At 36.4% G+C, this 15061-nt stretch overlaps 1 protein-coding gene across 1 annotated transcript; it reads right to left on the minus strand.

Moving 5' to 3' along the window:
* Positions 1–500: 500 nt before the first annotated feature.
* LOC138307197 (transcription initiation factor TFIID subunit 6-like) lies at positions 501–14527 on the minus strand. The gene is made up of 13 exons (XM_069247830.1): positions 14471–14527; positions 11234–11480; positions 10969–11055; positions 9989–10145; positions 8855–9078; positions 8502–8567; positions 8208–8285; positions 6293–6394; positions 5701–5825; positions 4024–4156; positions 3604–3729; positions 2496–2678; positions 501–2275 (listed from the first exon to the last, which is right to left on the minus strand). The coding sequence occupies exons 2-13, from the start codon at positions 11390–11392 to the stop codon at positions 1823–1825; spliced, it is 1893 nt and encodes a 630-aa protein (XP_069103931.1). The 5' UTR covers positions 11393–11480; positions 14471–14527; the 3' UTR covers positions 501–1822.
* Between the last annotated feature and the right edge of the window lie 534 nt (positions 14528–15061).

A 15061-nucleotide genomic window follows, 5' to 3' on the forward strand; every position in this document is an offset into this window, starting at 1 on the left:
TTTTTGACATGCTTTGGTGTGTAACATACATTGGGTGTATCCATTTCAGATATTTCAATTAGAATATATTTTCATATTGATCAATTTCAAGAATATAAATTTAAGCATTTTTTCAGTGAATCCTCACACTGAATAAAACCCAGTGTTTCCATGAGCTCTTGATCTCTGATTGTGGTATAAGTGCGCCAGAGTCTAACTGCCAATGTTAATATTAGAAAACAACATACATTAGGCTTAGTAGCAACAAATAGGTACAGTAAACTGTGCAGTGGCAATGTAAATATATCATTTTTGCCTTCTCTTTTTAAATATGTGTTCAAAGGACTCGCACATATTGTTCATTGATGTGGAAATTGTTGAAGATTTGTAAGAAACACAGTAACTGTGACCTTTGTATCTAGGAGCTAAAGGTCAGTGTGATTTACACCTAGGATGAGAATGGTCACTCATTATTGCTTAAACTAGTTGTGCAAATTTTTAGAAACCAAATTATAAAAAAATAAAATTCAGTATAGCAGACTTTATTTTCCATCTTCATTGAAGATATTGACAATTATTTTCCCATCAGCTTTAAAGGGACACTATCATCAGCATACTGACATTAAATGAACATATCCAAAGTTTTTTTATATATTAAAATACATCATTAAACTGACATTGGAGTGAGTAGCACTAACGTATAACCTGATCCACACTTACAGTATGTGATAATATTGTATTATCATGATTATGTCCCTTGTATGTCGAACTCTCCTATTGGAGGTAATTAATCAGTTCGTTTTCAGTCGTGCTCAAGCATTGCGCATTATTATTTTATGCTACAAGCAAAATCACTATCACTTTAGAAAGTGTTATCAACACACAGTAGTCTAAGTCTAAAACAGCCACAAAGGAAACATTTATTCTGTAGATTCCAGACCTCATTAACAATGATCAAACATAATATATAGCATGTAGCTAGCATACTGCTGAAGCTTAGATGGTCTTACCAATGTATATAATTCTTTCACTCCTTAAATTTTTTCTAAAGCCAATCTAAGCCAATATTTTGGAATGAAGAAAAAAAAAAAGAGAAAAAGACAATCCTACAAAAAAGAAAAAAAATAGTACAGATTAATATGTTTCCTCCATATTTTGTGGACCTTATGTCACGTCATGATTTACAGTCGATTATGTAAAATTACACTTACATAAAATATAGTACATCAACAAACGAGTGAAAAAATATTATAAAAGTAAGAAATCTTTACTGCTTCTTTTGTTTAGAAATGGTAGAAACTGGAGTTACAGTAACATGTAAAGCTACACCATACATTGTCTTGGTGAGGGAAAATATTAAACAACTGATTCATGCCCTGATTGAGTTATATGCCCTTCAATCTAAATACCTGATTTTATTTATGATACTGCGTTATTCAAATCATATATAGCTCATACAATTTGTATATGAAAACAAAGACAAAAATTTGAATATTAGGAAATGTTGGAAGTAATTTCTGATTTGTGATTTTAAACTCAAACCACATATAAATCAGTGAAATGATCCGAATGATAGAACACAATAATGAATTAGGTAAACCAAATTTCTTTCGCAGCTACTTAAATTTACAACTTCCAATTCAAAACAAGTTCACAAAGATCAACATTCACAGACTTCAATATTGACTGAAAATTCATATCAGTATCGATGATGTAGATATTACCAGTAATTTGCTGTCAGAGATAAACTTTCGCAAATTTACTTTGATCACAAAATTCGCGAAAGTGAATCGGATGTGAATAAAAATTGGTTTACATATAAATAATGATAGAAATGCCCTGGTCAGGACCAATTATTGTCTTGGTCTTTCTTTTGTGAGAAGTTTGTAGCAGGTTGTCCACTGAACACACTTTTAACACCCATGTCTGATCCCAGAATACTGGTACTTGGTACCCCAGGGGTTTGGGCGGACGATCCACTCCCCTGGGGCATAGACACAACCACAATCTTAGGCTGTGGAGTAGAAGGAGTTGACCCTGTACTGGTGGTTGACCCCTGACCTCCAGAGGACATGACTTTAACGATGGTTGTCCCGGCAGCGCCGCTGGTCATACTGAGAGGATTACTGGTGGGTGTTGGCTGACGTGGCTGTGATGACATGATGACAAACTTCTGTTGTCCTCCTATAGAGGGAGTGGTTGGTGTTTTGGGTATGGTAATGCTGTTAGAGAGAGAGATTTGTCGAGGTGTGGACGGAGTACTGGGCTGTGATCCGGGGTGGATAACCATCCTCGGCTGAAACAGACCGAGATATATTTAGTAAAACATTGGCTTTGTAACAGATAGCAACAATTCATGTATTACAAATTAAAAGGTAACAATAATTGATAATCAACTCTGATGCTTTTAAAACCACTTTCCTATTACGTTATCACTGCAACTTGTTCTTATGCTCATCGCCAATTACGGGAATATTTGAACTTACCAGACCAGATTTTGACCCACCAGTTCTTACCTGTGGGATATGTACAGAAGGCCTGCTTGGACCAGGTCCAGCAGACTGACCACTTCCTGATGACCGCCTCTCCCGTTCCACAGCGTTAAACAATAGCTGACCAACATAGCCAAACTCTGAGATGTAACTGTCTACACTGTTATTGGGACTCCGGCTAACTTTTAGAACGGGGGGTATGTATTTCTGTACAAAACAAAAGGAGGTAATTTTCAGCGTATCTTGCCTGTTTGTTTGATAGATATAAAGAACTGATCACTCTTATTTTCAAGTACATGTATTGCCTTTTTTTCGAATGGGCTAACTTTCTAAAGTACTTCAGCTGTAGTCAAATATGGTATTGCATATATTATAAATGTAAACAAACAATTAGCATATCTATTAATGTAAATGTATATCAATTAATTATAAGAGTACATGTACTCTTTCTGCAACATATATAGAATTGCACTAAATAATTATATACGTTACCCACCGAGTACATTCACTTATATGTATACACAAATATTACTTACAAGTATTATGCGTTTCATTTTGTAAATTTATCTAAAAGATTATAGAAAAAATATCTACATTATAAAGAAACTGATGACATAATTTATGGAATTCAACTACATCAAGGATACGTCCTTGGACTACATGTATACATGTACCGTTTTTGTCAGTTACTTTAAACAGGCTTATTTTTCTAATCAGTCTTATTTTCATGGTGGCTTTTCCCGTAGGTAGCTACAGGCTTATTTTCAACTATAGCTTATTTTCGAAGCCGGCTTATCATCAAGTTTAAAAGAGTATGAGACTTTACTGAAATTGTAACAACATTATCTTGGTGATAATATTCCATAGCATAATCAATGGAGTAACTAAATGTACATCATTTAGTAGTAATCATATTTTACCAATTTTCATGCTTGGCATTTTGTGCTAAAGATATAACTGTTGTGTCTTTAAAATAGCACTTTGATAATATGAATGGGCAAATACCAAGCTAACCTGTTCAAAATCCATTTTGACCTAAACTTTTACTCCACCAAATAAATAAATGTACACATGTATGTTTACTGTAAATCAGTGATAAAGTAAAGTTAAACGATTGGTGTACAAAACTTACTGTGAGCATCTTCTTGATGTTGTCAGCTGCAATTTTGTCAACATTGTTGAGAACTATAGCATCAACAGTCTGTTTTAAGTGTTCCCCCAGCGAATGTACATGTGGCAACAGGAACGACTTGATCACCTATGGATTAAAGTAAATCATATCTAACAATGATATTAAAGTTCTTATTACATCTACAAATTTACATCATAATACAGTTTTACTATGATATAGTCCAGCAAAGGATATAACAAAAGTGACAGTAAACCAAGGAGTTTTGAAGATGAAGGACATCTGAATGGCAGCGATAATTAACCATAAGTATCCCTAAAACTTGTCCAATATTCAAAACGTAGAAATATCTCTAAAACTTGTGATTTATCTATTATAATTACTTATTTATAAATCAAACACCGATGTAAGGGGGATACTTGCCTCTGAGCCCAGTTCTCCCAACCCCGCCACAGCCCCGTACTGTGTTGCCAGGGCGATCTTGTCACTCTGGAGCGCCATACTGAAGGTCTTCGTTATCCTAGCCTGTATGTTGTTAGTGTTGGTGCTAAAGTTTCTGTTGGTATAAAAGGAAGAGATGGAGAAATAAATTATGAATACAATATCTGCCAAAAATACATGCCATGATTCCTTTTAAAACACCATCTGTAACAAGAGATCCCAGAGGGATCTTGGCGCCCACCAAAGAATGATCTATGTCTGACAATGGAGAGATGGATCTTTTCTCTGCTTTTCAAACTTTTTCAAACATACGACATACAAAATTTGAGACAGATCGCTTCGGTACTTTCTGAGAAATAGCAGAAACAAACTTTTACTATCAAAATCCAAGATGACTGCCTGGCGGCCATCATGTTGATCGATTGGTCCCAAAACGCATTATGCACAACTAGGGCCCTAGGGGAACCTACATATGAAATTTGAGACAGATCATTTCTGTACTTTCTGAGAAATAGCGTTAACAAACCTCAACTATCAAAATCCAAGATGGCTGCCTGGTGGCCATCTTGTTGGCTGATCAGTCTCAAAATGCAATATGCACAACTAGGGCCCTAGAGGAACTTGCATATGAAATTTGAGACAGATCCCTTCAGTACTTTCTGAGAAATAGCGATAACAAACTTTAACTATCAGAATCCAGGATGGCTGCCTGGTGGCCATCTTGTTGACCAAATGGTCCAAAAATGCAATTTGCACAACAAGGGCCCTAGGAGAACCTACATATGAAATTTGAGACAGATCATTTCTTTACTTTCTGAGAAATAGCGATAACAAACCTCAACTTTCAAAATCCAAGATGGCTGCCTGGTGGCCATCTGGTTGGCTGATCAGTCTCAAAATGCAATATGCACAACTAGGGCCCTAGGGGAACTTGCATATGAAATTTGAGACAGATCCCTTAAGCACTTTCTGAGAAATCAGTCTCAAAATGCAATATGCACATCAAGGGCCCTAGGGGAACCTAAATATGAAATTTAAGACAGACCCCTTCAGTACTTTGTGAGAAATAGCGATAACAAACTTCAACTATCAAAATCCAAGATGGCTGCCTGGCGGCCATCTTGTTGACCGATTGATCCCAAAATGCAATATGCACAACTAGGGCCCTAGGGGGACCTACATATGAAATTTGAGGCAGATCTCTTCAGTACTTTCTGAGAAATAGCGATAACAAGAATTGTTAACGGACGGACGGACGGAAGGACGGACGACGGACCTAGGACAAAAAGCGATTTGAATAGCCCACCATCTGATGATGGTGGGCTAAAAATGCATTGTATAAAGTAGACCATACTACTGAAGTAGTCAACTTAGAATTAGACAGAACTTGTAACTGCATCTTTGATATTCGGTTACCAGGTAGTATAAAATTTCTGTCAAAATACTCTAGATGAAATAGAATAGAGACACTGTTATAGGAAAGTAATTCTCAAGCAAACTAGACAGAAAACCTTCAAATGACAATTGTTTACTTTTACTTGTCCACAAAGATCTAACAGGCCTTCAAATGACAAATGTTTACTTTTACTTGTCCACAAAGATCTAACAGGTGACACGAGGAGTACATTTGCTATGTGATATTTATAAATATCTACTCACTTAGATATCTGTGCCATCAGACGAGCCGCAAAGTCTCTCAGAGCCCAGTGGTTGTCGACGTCTGGCCTCATACACAGCTGTTTACTTACAATACAGGTAGTCACTGCTGGGATAAACTCGTGTAGCTGTAAATCAGAGAGTTGGAATCAAGTAATTGCATCAAAGTGTTACTTAATAAGGGGAGGGAACTCTTGTAACTGTAACACATAGAGTCTTAATACTGTCATTAATTTGTAACTAGATAATAAGATGGGATGGGGGTCCTGTAAGTACAAACATTACATTTTAAACATCCAAATGCTGACAACTCAAAAAAAAATTAAATAGCAATACAAAATTTGAATTGTATTTCAATGTTTGATGAGGTCTGAAAATCAAGTTATTACAATCTAAATGAATCTGTGTATGGTATTTAATTTTTCGGAAAATTTTTGCATAAAATTATATTTCTCAGGAGATTCAACTTATGAAATAAATTGTCATAACTAGACAAAACCATGTTGAAGGTCAAGTAATAGTGGATCATTTAATGATGAATAGAACACTGTCCTAATCAGTTAACAGGTCTCAACAACACATGATAAAAACTTACATATTTTTCCAGATACAGCGTCTGGTTATCCATCAAAGACTTCACCATCCTCATCAGATAGATCAGCAGAGCCAGGTTGTTCTGTACCACATTTATTTTCACCTACAAAAATAATATTTAGTATTGAAATGCTATGTGTAAACAATTACACTGTTGAATGTCCACAACTTTGACAATAGCATGTAGTTAAATAGAGTATATCAAACAATTAGATTTTTACAAATACCAACTTTTAATAATACTGTTAAAACACTAAGTCAGTGATTTGTGTTTGAATACATAAGTCATATCAGGGTTCTCGTTAAAAGCCGGTTGCCGGCAAAAACAGCCGTGTATTTCCTTGTTTACAACCGGCTATTTTTGTCAGAGATAAGTATTGGCCCCATGGGGGCTTGTGGCCCTCAACCACCTATTATAAATTTTCAACCATGTATTCAAAAACTTAGTGAGAACCCTGCATATTCAAGACTTATTCATATTCAAGACGATACACTTATTCATTCTATAAGGTTCAGAAAGAACTTAACAGGAATACAAATCTAGACACCAATACATAATCCAAAATGTTTACAACCTACCAAACACCAATGACCTTATTTATGAAGGAGGGACTTAATCACACATCAATTAAATCTTTTTTCAAATCCTATCTTAAAAACATTTAAAATAAACAAGAGGCCCAGAGAGCCTGTATTGCTCACCTGGTTTATTCAGTAATCATCATAAAAACCTTACAATTTGAAATAGCAAAATTGAAACATGGCCCACCATTTGTACAATTTTGAATCCTCACTCCATAACGATGCTACCAGTACAATATGAGTGCTATCTAATGCTTAATTTATGAGGAGATGTCGTTGTAATATATTATTATAAAGAAATAGCCAAACCCACTTTTGGCCACGTCCCTCAGGCCCCTAGAGGGTCAGCCCCGCAATTCATACAATGCTGAATTCCCATCCCATAAGGATGCTTTAATTGCAATATGAGTGCTATCAAATGCTTAGATTCAGAGAAGAAGTCTTTTGTATGGAAATTACCAAATTGACCCTTTTGGCTCCACCCCTAAGGGCCCCTGGGAGATCAGCCATATCATTTGTACAATTTTTAATCCCTTCATATGGATGTTACCAATGCAATATGAGTACTATCTAATGCTTAGTTTCAGAAAAGAAGTCATTTATATAGAAATAGTCCAATTGACCCTTTTGGCCCCGCCCCTTAGGCCCCAAGGGGGTCAGCCCTACAATTGGTGCAATTTTGAATCCCCGCTCCATAAGGATATTAACAAAACAATATGAGTGATATACAATGCTCATTTCCATAGAAGAAGTCGTATATATTTATAAAAATAGCCAAATTGACTTTTAAGGCATTGCCCCTCAGGCCCTTGGGGGGTCAGCCCAAACAATTGTACAATTTTGCATCCCAACCCCTTAATGATGCAACTATTACATTACAAGTTATTGAATGCTTAGATTCAGAGAAGAAGTCGTTTATATGGAAATAGCCTAATTGACCTGTTTGGTCCTGCCCTTCAGGTCCCCAGGGAGTCAGCCCAACAATTTGTGCAATTTTGAATCCCCACCCCATAAGGATGCTACCATTGCAATATGAGTGCTATCCAATGTTTAGATTCAGAGAAGGAGTCATTTATATGGAAATAGCCAAATTGACCCTTTTTTGCCCCGCCCCTCAGTCCCCCTCCCCCTCCCCCGGTGGTCAGCCCAATACAAATTTCTAAGGATGCTACCAATCAAAGTTCGTTAAATTCCAACCAGCGGTTATGAAGAAGAAGTCGATTGTTGAAGGACGACAAAGGAACGATATCGCATAAGCTCACCTTTGTCCTTCGGACCAGGTGGGTTAAAATTGAATAATTTTCAAGCACATATGAACATATATGATAACTCACCCCTTCTGATATAAAACTACTGAACCGTGGCAGCATTTGGTGAAGACCTGGGTCGGTAGCAAGACTCTGTAGTGCTTCCTGGCAACAAAAATAAAGTGTAATCATTAATAATTAAACACTTGTAATAATGTCAGCAGGTCTCAAAATTGATGATGATATGTGTTACAGCTCAATATTGGCAACAAATGGATCTCAGTCTATCTTTGTAGACTCATTTAAAAAAATCTCATATGAAATGAACACTTAATTTTGATTCTATATTTATCATTACTTTAAAAGAAATATAAGACATACCGATCGACGAGCCTCGTCTGGTCCAACACAGGCCTCTGTTATCTCCTTGTAGTACAACTGTTGTTCCTGAAGATCAATGTGATGATCAATGTGATGATATTTAAGGAATAGATTTTCATTTTGTTAAGGTTATGAGGGTATAATGATAATGGAGCGTGTGTATATTATGTAACCCCGGCGTTTAAGGTTGTGTAATGAGATGATATAATAATATAAGTATGAGACGAGTTGAATGTCATGAAAAATGTACAAAAGTCATATTAAATCTTCTGTGTTTATGTGTCATAGGCAGATAGAGAAAACTGTTCCTAACATGACCTACAAGGATTCCTTCAGGACATCATCATACTTACCACAGAGAGTTCGTGGGTAGAGAGTTCTTTCACCTTGGCCAGATCGGCTACCTTATGGCGATGTTTCGCTTTAACTGTCTCCATCAAGGCCTTTGGTTTCTGAATCTTATCAATAGCACTCTTAACTCCAGTATCCAGAATCTCACTCTTCTGTTGATCCTTGGTGGCTGGTGGTGGGTTCTCTGGGATAGATGGCTGGACTCCATCTATGCTCAGCCAATGAGCTAGAAGGCAACCAGATCATACCATGTATTACATATCAATTATACCGTATAACATCTGCCAAATATTTACATGGACAAAAACTTTTGTGATTTTAGCTATAAATGAGAAAATTTAAATGTAGTAGATTTAAACTTCTGCGAGCTGGTTTTTGAAGCATACATGATCCAACAATATGTCAATAATTCTCAGGTCAATTTATTTGCAATCTTAAAGTGAATAGTCGGGCAAAGAAAACCAGTCTAAATGCGTTCATTGGCCTTCCAAAAGTTCTCACATATTAATATGACGGTCAAGTTCTGCTTAGTTTCCCAGTTCTGACCATTAAAGTAAAGAAAAGTTGAAAGCATTGAAAGCAAGGCTGCGTGGAAATGTAACCATTGACATAGTGAGCCGGGAGGACGTTTTAGAATTTCCATACTTTAAATAAATTTCTTTGTACGCAGACAGATTTTGACGAGAGATTTTATTTTCCTATTTCATAAGAAATTATACTGGATACATTCACCCCATTTTCACCGACTTAAGCCATCCTTGCCTGACTGTTCACTTTAACGTTTTTTCTGTAAAGTCATCAAAGTTCCGGTTACATGTATTCATTGGATATAATTTAAACATGAATGATGCACCAGTGTTGGTATAGAATCGTGAAAAATGGAGCTATGCAAGTTACGTTCACACAATCATAGGACTCAAAACTCTATTTTCATTTACACCGTCCCAATATCCTCAGAGAATGAAATTATACTGTACAACATTATACAGAGGGACCTCATTATAATGATCCCATTTCTAGTACACCCAGCACAAAACCTGTGAAAGGTAACTTACGGGCAGTTAGACTTTAGAGTTAATTTCAAAGGAACTACAAGAACACCATATTAGTAATACATAAGAACAAAAGGAAACTACCTTTGAGTGACAAGTCGAGTGGTACTTTAGGAAGAGAAGAGTTTATGACCTCTTGTAGGTCCATTTCTTTCTCCTCGGTGAAGTGTAACTCTCTCCCTCCTCCGCTGGCAAACCGGAACGGGATACATTCAGTGGATTGTTGAAATCCATACACAGGCTGTCGGTGAAGAAACGAATAGTTTCATATAATATAAATAGAATATTGACAATTTTCGAAAGTGACACCAATTTATTGGAGGGCGATCTTGGTTGTTTTATTCCTATTATCACATATCAGTACTGTCTGTTAAGTCAACTTTTCTAATAATTTTGACCGAAATATAAAACAATTCTCAAACACTTTACAACACTCAACAGAAGAAGCACCTACATCCCTATATAAGCATCTCATCCCTCATTTCAATGCCATGAAATTCACAAATGTTGATTTGATTTGATTTTTTTTTTAAATTCTGAATAAGTGAAATGAATATTACAGGATATCTTTACTTCATTTCTTTTGGAAATTTTAGCAATACATCAAAATTTGGTCCCATAAAGCACCCCTTGATATATATATTTTCTCAATTGTTTGGACACTCTGGGCATGTATTTGGTCAAATACTGTAATGTTAGTGATGATTTTAAAAAAAAAAACATCTTCTGTATTAGTCTTAGTATTGGATGCCTTCAGGATTGGTGTGTAGAATATATTTTACAGGAAATCATTAAAAGAATTCAGGATGTCACACTAAAGAGTCAATTTCACGAGTTGAGGAGCGAGGGTTTCAATATTAATACGTTCTGTTCAAAGGGAGTAGGCAGATCTAGGTCTGACAAACTTAATGCAGCACAGTTATTTAAAGTTACATGTATACAAATTTAAGACACAATTTGACATTTACTGCATTAGAACAGTTTAAAATCCAGTATAACACATGAGCATACCTCTATATTCTGCATTAGAACAGTTTAAAATCCAGTATAACATATGAGCATACCTCTATATTCTTGACTTTTAGTGCTTGATCAAAATCTGAAGTTGAAAGTTTTCTCCTTTTCCCATGATGCATGAATTTCACAGCCTCCTGCAATAAACGATCATATGAATCAGTGACAATTCTTTATTAGAAACTCTTAAATTCTTAAAACAATGTCAGTAGCTTCCTTCACTGTCACATTTACCTTACAACAGTATTATTTGACAGAAAGTATGTGTTAGAATGAGATATTTTTATTTTGTCTTCGTGAATTAGTTTGAAATACCTGTAGCAGTAATTTTATCCTGTAGGTTGTGTCCTCTGCCAAATGTACTGCAGCTTCATCAGGTAGTCCTCCAAAACTTACAGACTCGGCAATAACTCTGACCGACTCTGAACTCAGGTGACTGCTGATCTTCTGCTCTTTATGGTCTTTCTGTGCCATTGTGCAGTGCTGTGGTATCAGTGGTCATACCAACACAGACACTTTGAGGACAGACATGCTGCTATAACGTCCTGATATGGTCAATCAACTGTAATTCAATGGTATTAATTAGATTAAATTTAGTTTGTTATACTTGCGTACCTCCAACAGACACAATTAACAGACTTAGTGTCTATAACCAAAACATTTTATCAGGTTGGTGAAAAACCAATAACTTGTGTATTATACACAAACTAGAGTATTATACCCCAATTGGAGTATGGATTCAATTTTGTTACTAATAATAAATAAAAATGCTTTAAATTTAATTTGTCCCAAATATTTTACAAATTGCATTTATTTAACAATGAAACATAACACAAATGCACAAATGAGATTTATTTGCATGTCCGAAAGTATTGAAAATAGATGCAATACTTTGAGAAAAGTTGCATCAAGTTCCCAAGTAACAAATGATACTACTGCACAAATGTTAGTAAATTGCACTTTATCTTGGCATGTAATAATGCGAGTTTTTGAAAAGTATAACAATTTCAGCGATTACGGCTATTTTTAGTGACAAATCCATCCTCAAATTGGGGTATAATACACTAGTTTGCGTATAATACGCAAGTTACTGGTTTTCCCCGACTTCTAAATCCCCTTTAGGTTGAAGCAAACCTGACTTGATTGGCACAAATATTGGAGAACATGTGCAAGTTATTGTGACCTTTAGATGAATGAGAAATTAGTTAATAAGCAAATGCAGACAACAATTACAATTTCCAGCCACAAAAACGATGATTTTACAGAAAAAGTCACTAGTGAGTTTTTAATTTTAACATTGTTATTGTGTCAACTATCGGGATCTTAGGACAAGGATAATGTACATAGTATCAAAAACTCTTGCTTTTTGCAACATACAGTAAAACCCCTATAACTCGAACAGCAGGGGACCAGGTCAATAGTTCGAGGAATATGGGGTATTCAACTCATCCGAGGTTGGTCATGATCAACAGTCAAAATGTCCGGTCTCAAACTATGACAAACAATGCACGACAATGACATTTTAATTACCCTATCTTTCAACATTCTTTGCATATATCGTTTGATATCCTTTACATCTTTCGATAAATAACATTCTGTTAGCCTGTCGAATGAAACCAACAAAGAAATTAAAAAAAACACTTTTATAATTAGGCAGACGTCAGCAATATCTTCCGCCTCTTTTGTCATTTCACAATGCATAGTTTCTATTAACACGGATCAACAACTTCCGTATTTACAGCGAAGATCTGAAATATTCAAATAAAGTTAGCATCAAACAACGACTTGCGATTGTGTAGGTAGGTAATAATGACACCGTTAATATCTTAATTACCTAAAGGCTCGACACGCCAACTGTATAAACACAAGATCGTGAGCAATTATCCATGTCGGTCGGTGCAGTCAGGTGTGACACAGGTAAAAAAATCTCAAGGGCTGAACACCTGTTCGACGAATACATGGGTAAATACTATGTATCTGATGAGACCGGGATATAATTCTGTTCGAGGAATAAGGGGTTTGTTTGTTTGATTAATTAACGTCCTATTAACAGCTATGGTCATGTAAGGACGCCTCCCGTGTATGTGGTGTGTTGTGTGTATGCTTTGCAAGGTGCGTGTTTTGGGAGACTGCGGTATATTCATGTTGTGTCTTCTTGTATAGTGGAACTATTGCTCTTTTTATAGTGCTATATCACTGAAGCATGCTGCCGAAGACACCAAGCAACACACCACACCCGGTCACATTATACTGACAACGGGCAAACCAGTCATTCCACTCCCCATGTGCTGAGCGCTAAGCAGGAGCAGAAACTACCACTTTTATAGACTTTGGTGTGTCTCGGCCAGGGGACAGAACCCACAACCTTCCTCACAGGGGCGAACGCTCAACTCAAGGCCAAAAGTGAGGCGGTGCCAAGGAAGGCATTCGGAAAGATAAAGTCAGTTAGGAAGAAAAGAAAAGATAAGATCCTAAATTTAGTTGCCTTTTACGATCATGCAATAGGGGCAGCAGGTACAATTCTAACGCCCTACCTGCAGGGCCAAGGAATAAGGGGTAATCGACGAATAGCTGTTCGAGCTATCCGGGTTTTTGTTACATAGATTATATAGGGAGACGGTCGGGACCGTACGACCAGTTCGACGAATAGCGGGTATTCGAGGAATCCGTTTTTGAGTTAGAGGGGTTTTACTGTATACCTCTTCTGTAAGAATTAATGCATTTAGCCACTGTTTATATAGCTATATTAATAAGCTATTATAGTGGCATTCCACTATAATAGTGGTATCATGACTTCTTCCTGACCTGATCAGTCTCACTCTGTGACTTTAAGCACTAGCCCGATCCCCACGACTAGTAGTTTTCCGGTCGGACTAGTGCTAATTATAATGAACTCGTCCGATTGGACTAGTGGCTTCCCGCCCAATTAAAATCGTTTTAAAATACTATATCTGCAGTGGTCAATTGTATTTTCAACACATAATACATTTTGAATGCATTCTGTATGCGATTATTTCAGTCCGGATGCATCATTTTTCTAGAATTCGCAATCACGAATGCATGCATTAATTCCAGACTCTTCGGTCACTATCTGACCACAGGGCCTCATTACTAATGATGATATATATAAGATAGGTAACGTCTATTTACATCATTAGTAACGAGGCCCTGTGATCTGACTATCAGTTTAAAACTGATATTGGCCGAAGTGCTGAAGCAAAACAGTTGGACTAGTGATTGAATAGTCGGACTAGAAAAAAAGATGGGTTTACTGGTCCAAAGGACTAGCAGTGAAAAAAGACAACGTCACAGACTGACTGATTTGTGTTTTCTCAGGTAGGCCTACTCTGTCAGTGGCTGTTTGGTCTGTTGTTTCATGTCTTCTCTGTCACTTGCAATATACGTCAGCTCTGGCAATTCAAGACACATGCGTGATATTCCGTCTATATGGAATATTCATGAACCATCTTCCAATTATGAAGTGGATCTATGATGCACATACGGGAATATTAAACGATTATCTGATCATCAGGCCCCGATTTCTAGACTTACCGCTTTTGCAGAAAACCATAACAGGAAGTACTCGACTATCGCAGCGCCCTCTTTAGGAGAATATAATATACGACACGGAGCCGGAGTTACGGATATCATTCCAGGCAAAAAAACCGGCAAAACCTATGTCCCTGAGATTTTTTCTGCATTAGAAATCTACAATCTTCAATTTAAGAAAAAGGGGTTTACATGCATTTTAGATACTGAATAAATATATATAAAAAAAATCAAAACACTTTTCAAAATCTGAAGGCAAGGCGTTAAATTTAAGGGCACAGCCAGATGTTTTAATATGAATCATGCATGCACGGCATAGGAAGAGCGAAGCTCTACTTGTTTATTTTGTTTTCTATTTGATGTAGAAGACATCATTTAGAAATAAAAGGACGCACTTTAAACTATAGAAGTATATGATGAAATAATTTTCTAGCATAAACTCAAAGAAATGAACTCAAAGATTCGGATTTTCGGGTATGAATAGCATAGTGACTTATAGAAACACTAGAAACTCTAATAAGGGATCATATAGTAACATTTATGAGGAAAAACAAGTACTTCTCCAACAAACAATACGGTTTCTTATCAGGTAGA

This window comes from Argopecten irradians, chromosome 14 (assembly GCF_041381155.1).
Source record: "Argopecten irradians isolate NY chromosome 14, Ai_NY, whole genome shotgun sequence".
In the NCBI taxonomy this organism is placed as follows: domain Eukaryota; kingdom Metazoa; phylum Mollusca; class Bivalvia; order Pectinida; family Pectinidae; genus Argopecten; species Argopecten irradians.

Bases quoted from the DNA above. Each gene is read 5' to 3' on its own strand.
- LOC138307197 (XM_069247830.1), bottom strand. From the start codon at position 11,392: ATGGCACAGAAAGACCATAAAGAGCAGAAGATCAGCAGTCACCTGAGT. The intron at 10,146-10,968 runs GTATGCTCATAT...CTTCACCGACAG, and splicing joins TAAAAGTCAAGAATATAGAG to CCTGTGTATGGATTTCAACA. The intron at 8,286-8,501 runs GTATGTCTTATA...TTTTGTTGCCAG, and splicing joins CAGACGAGGCTCGTCGATCG to GAAGCACTACAGAGTCTTGC.